Source organism: Coregonus clupeaformis, chromosome 29 (assembly GCF_020615455.1).
Source record: "Coregonus clupeaformis isolate EN_2021a chromosome 29, ASM2061545v1, whole genome shotgun sequence".
In the NCBI taxonomy this organism is placed as follows: domain Eukaryota; kingdom Metazoa; phylum Chordata; class Actinopteri; order Salmoniformes; family Salmonidae; genus Coregonus; species Coregonus clupeaformis.
The window spans coordinates 24,514,029-24,524,631 of NC_059220.1; the positions used below are offsets into that span (position 1 = coordinate 24,514,029).

The following is a 10,603-nucleotide window of genomic DNA, read 5'->3' on the forward strand; positions in this document are numbered from 1 at the left end:
GTATAGTCTTTATAGCTATATGAAATACACCCAAAATGAGAACAGAGTGAAAGCCTTTTTAATCAAAAACACAACCATGTACCTGACATACTGGGGACATTTTATTTTCACATAACAATAGCTGAATGTGTGACGAAGGCTTTGTGCACTCACTAAAAATGTAGTGCGTTTCTTTTCATACAGTTTTAGTAGATTTACTACAACATGAAAATAGTAACAATATTGCATGAGTAAATCTCAAACCTATGTATGTATGTTCTGTTGTATTTATAATCAAAACAAAGAGTGCCTGAGATGAGGCTAGTTTCACAAATTGCACACCATTTCCAAACATCCTAAACATGGTCCCCGTTTCGTAGATGACTTTACTCAATCAGTTTCTTCGCCTTGAAGAAACGCCGCAGGTAGAAGACCTGCCACGTTGCCAGCCCAATAAGACAGCACATAGAGAAGATACTGAAGTACAGGACGCGCATGTTGGTGGATTCTGCAATGTGAGGGAAAATCTATTTAACCCAGTAACATGTGTCCGTTTATTTAAACCAAGGTTTTACTCCTTTCACAAGACCAGGAAAAAAAGATTGAGAAACATATGAAAGACACTGAAAATGTTCTGGTTGAGTGAAAACATGGACCACAAGTAGCCAATTATGTTGCTTTGCACTTTCTTTCATATAGCACTTACCATTTGTGTCACTCATTTCCTCTTCACGCTTCTTCATGTAGGCAAAGTCATTCACAATGGACTCCGACAAGTCCTCGAGGCGTCTTAGTTCAACTTCTAGGGGCTTCAGCTTCTCAACTTTTGAAATCTGAAAAGAGCACAAGAATTATAAAGTTGAGCATACTGTGTCACAAAGTATTCTCTCGCACCATACAGAATAAAGCCCTGATTGACCACTGGATGTCCTTAGTCACATTTAATATTGTAGGAAATGGCGTGAAAATGTAAGTGAATAACACTTGTATTATTGAGTGGATAAAGATGTGTGAGGATTTTCTGCAGCATGTGTCAGTCTTCATAATGTATAGCAGCTACAATGCTTTCAGAAATGTAGTTGAGAGAAAGTTAGTCTTAGGGTGTTTTCACACTTGGTCCCTTTCAGACAATTTTTGTTATCAGTGTGAACACTCCAAAAGGAACTAGGACCCCTCAAGAGCCCACGAAGCGAACTGAACTGAGACCATCTCGAGAGGTGGTCTGGTTCGGTTCGCTTGGATTCCGGGGTCCGGTTCCCTTTTTTAAGGCAATGTGAACACAAAGCTCCCCAAGTTCGCTTGTCATTATTCCCGGACCACAGACTAGACTACTGCAACACCGTTTCCCCTGCCATAACCCCTCACATTGGTGCCACAAAAGAGAGACGATGATGTGCAGGTTCGTGGAAAAAACGTGCTGTTTTTGGATATTGATTAGAAATTGTCAAGGATGCACAGACATTACAAAATGTGTGTGGAGTTTTATACTGACACGATGTTCAGATTATTTGTTTGCAATACGTGATCTATAGGCTAAGAGCTTCATAAATTGTTTATTCAAAAGTGGGGCTTGAATAATGTGAGAAGACAACATATTTGGTGAATCAATGCAATAACAGCATTATTTCAACTGCAGTTCTGCTATTTATTCTGTTACCAATAATACTTACATGTTAATATTATCTTCTGATTATAATTATCTTTTAACTATTAGCTTCCAAAATGTGAGTAGGTGTATCTAGCTGTCCAATAACACATTCTGATGGAATGGCTTGTCCTGCACTTTGTAAAAACCCAGTGCATTTTAGTAAATGTTGGAAAAAGGTATTGGTTCCTTTCTAAACATAGCAATGTGAATGCAAAGAGGACTCGGACCACAAAATAGGTGAAGTAAACTGGCTAAAGAGTTGAGTCCTCATTCAAAGGCAAGGGCCTTTTTACCCCAGAGTTCACTTTAGAGGACTTAGATTTTAAAGAGGACGAAACCTTAACCATCATTGACATTATAAAAAATGTTCCCCCTTCATGTTGACTCATGGCAAGCCACACCAAATCTGATCCAGATGCACCTGGAGAAAGGCTGATGGGCAGTTGGTACTTACCTCTTCGTAATTCTTTGCCTCCACACCATGCTTCATGTCTAAATTGACCAGCTGGTCTGGGACCCTCCCAGTACCTAGAGCCCAGAATGAAAAGACTTATTGTACAGGGGCAAAACATTCCAGGAAATGACTATTCCCTGCTTCCAAATCCTGCCCAGCCTGCACATTTGGCTTAATCGTATATACTCTAACCCTTAAAGCAGGGCTTGACATGAACTTTTTTTAGCCACTTTTCCTTGTCCGAAAGCTGAAGTCACTTGTCTCTCCCCCATCCATCCAAATAAAATAAAAAAGACTGCTACGCATTTGGTTCGCAAGCTACGGGATGGACGAGAGAAATCATGACATTGACAAAAGATACTTAGTGGAGCCAAATCTTTTTGAATATCCTATTCCACTCTGGTGGCGCTGTGGCACGCAAGACGTGCAGTGGCCTAGGCCTATCTGTGTGTGCCTAAGCGTGCAGATGGAGAAAGTGACAGTCAACGAACCTAGCTGGCTGTGTGTCTTGTGATTGGTTGTAAATCATCATGGGCTGCAGAACAACTCTGCGGTCCTCAGCAGGGGTGTAGGCATTGGTAGGCATAGCGCAATCAGATTGAGCACTTGTTCCAAACTGGACATTGTCTTTTTACCTAAACACAGTAGCCTACTTTACTTGGGCAAGAGCTCACCGGAATTGAGTATATGCACCTCAAATGTTCTACTGCTGGAGTTCCTGCACCTCCTATACAATATTAGCTCAAAAGAATAAAGGAGTTCCTGCACCTAAATATAAAATGGTACCGGGACCCAAAATGAGTACCGGGACCTATTTCAGTCCAAGTCAAGCACTGGCCTAAACATGCATACGCAACCAGTAGGGAGGGGGTGGGAAAACTAAAGGGACATATTGATATTAATAATACATTTTATTTGGCAGATGCCTTTCAGGACACTCAAGGACATCTTACATAAAATCGAGTGCTGTACATAAAATCAATTGTATTTAGGCCTATGTAATGAATTATGCTTGATTATTTACTGGGGGGAAAAACTATAAAAATGAATAGTTAATTCTTTTAAATTCAGCTTATCCATTTTTAATAATGGGCGGGTTCTGGCACGTCACTTCGCACTGATACCATGTGCAGTAAACAGTAGCTATCGCTGTGTAGGCTACCTACTGTTAGCTAGCTAAGGCTCAAGTAAAATGGCCAAACTAAGCTCACGGTTCAAATTTTTTCAAGAGACCATGTATAGAAGAGGATGTTGGAGCATTTGCCACGTTATTTGATATCAGTGATTTCCCTATGAAGGGCTTCCAGTCCTCCCTACTGATCGCATTGATCTAATCGAGGGCCTTAAAGACCGTTTCAGTACATTCAGAGACAATGATCAGCACTACAACGCTGTTATAATTTAACACTTTTAGAAATCATGAAATGCTTCTCCAATTCGACTCGCACGCGCTACCTCCCGCCGCTGACACATTACCATCAGTCCAGTGAAATAAAATAAATAAAAAGTTATTTACATTTAGGCTCCGATGTGCCTTGCAAGTAATAGGCTACAACAATTGACTTATTACAAGTGTTAGCATTTAGCCTAGCTTGAGACTCTAGTTTTGAAATATATGGGACCCTCGCGCCCCCCACCCCACCCCACCCCACAGTTTGGAAACCACTGCTATAGGCTATTGAAAATGTGTAATTGATATCACACAATACATTGTAGGCGCACTTGATCTCCCACGCCCAGCTGATAATTGCACTCTGCTTGCATTTTGACTCTAAGCGATCTCGACTAAGAAAAGGTTGGTGACCACTGTTCTAGTATATATAGGCTATCGATGCCTATTGTGATTATTACTGTTATATCAGGGCATTATGTTCTAGTCTGTCTTAATTATAGGCCTATGGTTTTATGTGTAGGTCTATGTGAGTTGCATGTTAAATGGATTTACACAGGCCTACAAGACTACAGTGCATTCATGTAAATAAGGTATCTGTTTTTTATTTTCAATATATTTGCAAAAATGTCAACCTGTTTTCGCTTTGACATTATGGGGTAGTGTGTAGATTGATGAGGAAAAAATGCATGTAATCCATTTTAGAATAAGGCTGTAACGTAACAAAATGTAGAAAAAGAGAAGGGGTCTGAATACTTTCCGAATGCACTCTATTTAGTCTATAATGTAAAATAACGTTAGATGGTTTGTGTGTGATCGATTACAGTAAGGTATACGGTAAGCTATGCTTTTATGATAATTTAATGATGAGTGGCCAAATTTAGGCACAGCGACATTTTTGCTGGCCCTGCCATCAATGGATTTGTGCCTACGCCACTGGTCCTCAGAACTGGATCATTATAAACTGATTTGCTTTTTGCCTCAACCTCCTCTCTTATTGGCCTAGGCTACTATATGCATTGTATGTAGGTTGCACATTGCTAGAATAATATGGAAATAGGCCTAGGCCAACAACGCCTCATTTCTTTCATAAACTTTCCTCAGCTGTTGCCTAAAAAATTGTTTTTACTCATTCGATTTTTCCATCTTGGTATTGTCTGCTCAATTTCAAATATTTGTCATAAAAAATAAATCTGAATGAGAATAGCAGACTCTGACTTTCATAATTATTCCATTTTAAAAGCTGCAACTTTAGGACATGAAACACTTTATTGGAATAGTTTGGAAAATACTCTTCAGAACTTTAATTTGTCTTAATACTTTTATGATATTTCAGTTGGTAGGATTAGGCTTTTGGATGTTTGGTTCGCAATGGTAAGGAGGGATTTTTTTCCCCAGCCTTGCATACATGCATCATTCCTGTCTTATAATGCTTTGCTCAACTAAGGTTTGCTCAAATTTCTCATATCTTGCTATTGTTTTTCTCTCTCTCACTATTACCTTAGGCCTCCCATGTTTTTGGTTTATTTAAAAAAACAAAAACAGACTAGACGTCTGTGCATTAGGAAAGTATTCAGACCCCTTGACTTTTTCCACAGTTACGTTACAGCCTTATTCTAAAATTGATTAAATCTACACACAATACCCCATAATAACAAAGCAAAAACAGGTTTTTCAAAATGTTAACATTTATTAAAAATGAAAAAACTGATATCACATTTACATAAGTATTCAGACCCTTTACTCAGTACTTTGTTGAAGCACCTTTGGCAGCGATTACAGCCTTGAGTCTTCTTGGGTACGACGCTACAAGCTTGGCACACCTGTATTTGGGGAGTTTCTCCCATTCTTCTCTGCAGATCCTCTCAAGCTCTGTCAGGTTGGATGGGGAGCGTCGCTGCACAGCTATTTCCAGGTCTCTCCAGAGATGTTCAATTGGGTTCAAGTCCAGGCTCTGGCTGGGCCACTCAAGGACATTTAGAGACTTGTCCCGAAACCACTCCTGCGTTGTCTTGGCTGTGTGCTTAGGGTCGTTGTCCTGTTGGAAGGGGAACCTTAGCCCCAGTCTGAGGTCCTGAGCGCTCTGGAGCAGGTTTTCATCAAGGATCTCTGTATGTTGCGCCGTTCATCTTTCCCTCTATCCTGACTAGTCTCCCAGTGCCTGCTGCTGAAAAACATCCCCACAGCATGATGCTGCCACCACCATGCTTCATCGTAGGGATGGTGCCAGGTTTCCTCCAGACGTGACGCTTGGCATTCAGGCCAAAGAGTTCAATCTTGGTTTCATCAGGCCAGAGAATCTTGTTTCTCATGGTCTGAGAGTCTTTAGGTGACTTTTGGCAAACTCCAAGCGGGCTGTCATATGCCTTTTACTGAGGTACCATAAAGGCCTGATTGGTGGAGTGCTGCAGAGATGGTTGTCCTTCTGGAAGCTTCTCCCATCTCCACAGAGGAACTCTGGAGCTCTGTCAAATCAAAAACAGGTTATACATTTTTGCTAATTTATTAAAAATAAAACACAGAAATACCTTACATAAGTATTCAGACCCTTTGCTATGAGACTCAATTGAGCTCAGGTGCATCCCGTTTCCATTGATCATCCTTGATGTTTTTACAACTTGATTGGAGTCCACCTGTGGTAAATCAATTTGATTGGACATGATTTGGAAAGGCACACACCTGTCTATATAAAAAGGTCCCACAGTTGACAGTGCATGTCAGAGCAAAAACCAAGCCATGAGGTCGAAGGAAATGTCCGTAGAGCTCCGAGACAGGATTGTGTCGAGGCACAAGGGTACCAAAATATTTCTGCAGCATTGAAGGTCCCCAAGAACACAGTGGCCTCCATCATTCTTAAATGGAAGAAGTTTGGAACCACCAACACTCTTCCTAGAGGTGGCCGCCTGGCCAAACTGAGCAATCAGGGGAGAAGGGCCTTGGTCAGGGAGGTGACCAAGAACCTGATGGTCACTCTGACAGAGCTCCAGGAGTGGTTTCGGGACAAGTCTCAGTGGCCCAGACAGGACCTGAACCCGATCGAACATCTCTGGAGAGACCTGAAAATAGCTGTGCGGTGACGATCCCCATCCAACCTGACAGTGCTTAAGAAGATCTGCATACAGGTGTGCCAAGCTTGTAGCGTCATACCCAAGAAGACTCGAGGCTCTAATCGCTGCCAAAGCGATTATAGCAAATAGGGATATAGGCAATTTACTCAATGTCAACAATGTACTGCCCTGCTGTGCGCTGCCTAATTCAATTCTGATCTGAGTAATTGTTTGATATTGTGATTTTTTACTTGTCCCTTCGGACAACTGAAATCTACAATGAACAAAAATATAAAACGCAATATGTAAAGTGTTGATCCCATGTTCCATGAGCTGAAATAAAATATCCCAGAAATGTTCCATACGCACAAAGCTAATTTCTCTCAAATTGTGCACACATTTGTTTACATCCCTGTTAGTGAGCATTTCTCCTTTGCCAAGATAATCCATCCACCTGACAGGTGTGGCATATCAAGAAGCCGATTAAACAGCACAGTCATTACACAGGTGGACCTTATGCTGGGGACAATAAAAGGCCACTCTAAAATGTGCAGTTTCGTCACACAACGCCACAGATGTCTCAAGTTTTGAGGTAGTGTGCAATTGGCATGCTGACTGCAGAAATGTCCACGAGCTGTTGCCAGATAATTTAATGTGACTTTCTCCACCATAAGCTGCCTCCAACGTCGTTTTAGAGAATTTGGCAGTACATCCAACTGGCCTCACAACTGCAGACCATGTGTATGGCGTTGTGTGGGCGAACGGTTTGCTGATGTCAACGTGGTGAACAGAGTGCCCCATGGTGGGGTTATCGTATGGGCAGGCATAATCTATGGACAACGAAAACAATTGCATTTTATTGATGGTAATTTGAATGCACAGAGATACCGTGAAGAGATCCTGAGGCCCATTGTCGTGCCTTTCATCCGTCGCCATCACCTCATGTTTCAGCATGATAATGCATGGCCCCATGTCGCAAGGATCTGTACAGAATTCCTGGAAGCTGAAAATGTCCCAGTTCCTCCAAGGCCTGCATACTCACCAGACATGTCACCCATTGAGCATGTTTGGGATGATTTGGATCGACGTGTACGACAGCGTGTTCCAGTTCCCGCCAATATCCAGCAACTTCGCACAGCCATTGAAGACGAGTAGGCCAACATTCCACAGGCTACAATCAACAGCTTGATCAATTCTATGCGAAGGAGATGTTGTGCTGCATGAGGCAAATGGTGGTCACACCAGATATGGACTGGTTTTCTGATCCATGCCCATACTGTTTTTTAAAGGTATCTGCGATCAGCAGATGCGTATCTGTATTCGCAGTAATGTGAAATCCATAGATTAGGGCCTAATGAATTTATTTCAATTGACTGATTTCCTTATGAACTGTAACTCAGTAAAATCTTTGAAATTGTTGCACTTATATTTTTATTCTGGTTGTCTGACTTTTTTTTACTTGCCCCGGACAAGGCGGACAAGCCTTAAGGTCGAACCCTGCTGGCTTTACACTTAAACGACCCAGGCCCATTGCTATGTTAGAATACATATGTGACATGGTTAAACACTCACCTAGGGGGGATTTGCTTTCGAAGCAAACCTCAAACATATCATAGTCCTCTGTTGTAAAGGCAAACTTCCCCTTTGAAGCATCCTCCTTGGAGTACAAGATGTGACCTGATGAATCTGTAATCTGAAATGGAAAATAATTAAACATATGGTTGGTACTTTTTTTGACCCAGATACACTACACATGCATTAATCAAAATCAACTAGCTAGCTACTTGTGTTAATCTTTATAACATACACTACATGACCAAAAGTATGTGGACACCTGCTCGTCGAACATCTCATTCCAAAATCATGGGCATTAATATGGAGTTGGTCCCCCTTTTGCTGCTATAAACAGCCTCCACTTTTATGGGAAGGCTTTCCACTAAATGTTGGAACATTGCTGCAGGGACTTGCTTCCATTCAGCCACAAGAGCATTAGTGAGGTCGGGCACTGATGTTGGGCGATTAGGCCTGGCTCGCAGTCGATGGAGTTGAGGTCAGGGCTCTGTGCAGGCCAGTCAAGTTCTTCCACACCGATCTCGACCAACCATTTCTGTATGGACCTTGCTTTGTACACGGGGGCATTGTCATGCCGAAACAGGAAAGAGCCTTCTGTTGCCACAAAGTTGGAAACACAGAATTGTCTAGAATGTCATTGTATGCTGTAGCATTAAGATTTCCCTTCACTGGAACTAAGGGGCCTAGCACAAACCATGAAAAACAGCCCCAGACCATTATTCCTCATCCACCAAACTTTACAGTTGGCACAATGTATTTGGGAAGGTGGCGTTCTCCTGGCATCCGCCAAACCTAGATTTGTCAGTTGTACTGCCAGATGGTGATTCATCACTCCAGAGAACACGTTTCCACTGCTCCAGAGTCCAATGACAGCGAGCTTTACACCACTCCAGCCGACGCTTGGCATTGCGCATGGTGAGATTAGACTTGTGTGCGGCTGCTCAGCCATGGAAACCCATTTCATGAAGCTCCCGACTAACAGTTCTTGTGCTGTTTGGAACTCGGTAGTGAGTGATGCAACCAAGGACAGACGATTTTTACGTGCTTCAGCACTCGGTGGTCCTGTTCTGTGAGCTTGGGTGGCCTACCACTTCGCGGCTGAGCCGTTTTTGCTCCTAGACGTTTCCACTTTACAATAACAGCACTTACCGTTGACTGGGGCTGCTCAAGCAGGGCAGAAATTTGACAAACTGACTTGTTGGAAAGGCGGCATCCTATGACGGTGCCACGTTGAAAGTCACTGAGCTCTTCAGTAAAGCCATTCTACTGCCAATGTTTGTCTATGGAGATTGCATGGCTGTGTGTTCGATTTTATACACCAGTCAGCAACGGGTGTGGCTGAAATAGCCAAATCTACTAATTTGAAGCGGTGTCCACATACTTTTGTATATATAGTGTAGCTTGTAGCTACATGATTAATACTATACTTGCATAGATATTGATGGCTATTCACGTCTTTTGCCGTATACCGTTGAACCAAAATGACATCATTTTATTTAGCTAGCTAGTTACATTAGCCAGCTGTACTGTACAGGTCGTTGGTCCATATACCGTATAGGTTAGCTAGATAACGTTAGCTACCTGGTCAGGTGGCCAACTAATGCAAACCTGCCCAGAGAAAAATCGAAATATTGGTATTGATAGTAGGTAAGTGATACACATATTCGAGGCTTCCAAGTCAAATAGTAACGTTAACAGCAATTTGATTCCAAGGATTTGATACAGTCTAGCTAGCTAGCTCAGACCTAACTAGCTAAGTTACGCGTTACCTTGAGATTGGTTTTCGCATTTGGTTGTTCGCTAACTTCGTATTCGCCTGTGACCAGCACGTCTTTGTGGATCTCTTCCCGCAAACATTTTATAAGATTTACCGGTAGATAGAACGTAATAGTAAAGGTCAAATCAAAAAGAACAGGAAAAATAAGTAATAGACATAATCTAGACATACTGTATGCTACTGTCAGTCCCCACCAAGCAATCTCGATGCTAAAAATCTAGATGCTGCGCAGTTCCGGGTTAAGTCACTTGATCTCTTCGCTCCGCAGTCCTTTTTTTTGCAAGTCCAACGTGCGCGTGGTAATAATTGTCAAAAAATCATCATACTGTTTCTACTTTGTATCCTTTTTATTTTCAGCGACATGTATTGCGTCGTTGTTTTATAATAATAAGTACTAAATACGCAAATGCAAATACAAATAATGTTATTCGGTGTTACTGGTAGATCGAGCAGATATGAGGTTTTTGTAAAAAAAAAAAAAGGATTTCCAGGACATCAGTGTCCTTATATGGAATGCAACCTGTGCGAGATTGGCACGTCATCATTCTAGGATCGTTTGATGAAAAAAACGTGATAACTCTGGTGTACGTATAATAACTGTCTTTATATTAATGGCGTAGGCTAATATTATACTGCCATTCTATTATGTAATTAAAATAATAAAAAAATAGCTTTATAACTAACACAACCAGATTACTGTGTATATCACTTCAGGGTTAGTAGCCTATAATTATCC

At 41.7% G+C, this 10,603-nt stretch overlaps 1 protein-coding gene across 1 annotated transcript; it reads right to left on the bottom strand.

The window, feature by feature from the left end:
- Nucleotides 1-36: 36 nt before the first annotated feature.
- Nucleotides 37-10,298, bottom strand: LOC121544905 (transmembrane emp24 domain-containing protein 10-like). Its single transcript, XM_041855144.2, has 5 exons — nucleotides 9,860-10,298; nucleotides 8,091-8,211; nucleotides 2,082-2,155; nucleotides 686-812; nucleotides 37-487 (listed from the first exon to the last, which is right to left on the bottom strand). The coding sequence occupies exons 1-5, from the start codon at nucleotides 10,034-10,036 to the stop codon at nucleotides 366-368; spliced, it is 621 nt and encodes a 206-aa protein (XP_041711078.1). The 5' UTR covers nucleotides 10,037-10,298; the 3' UTR covers nucleotides 37-365.
- Nucleotides 10,299-10,603: the final 305 nt, after the last annotated feature.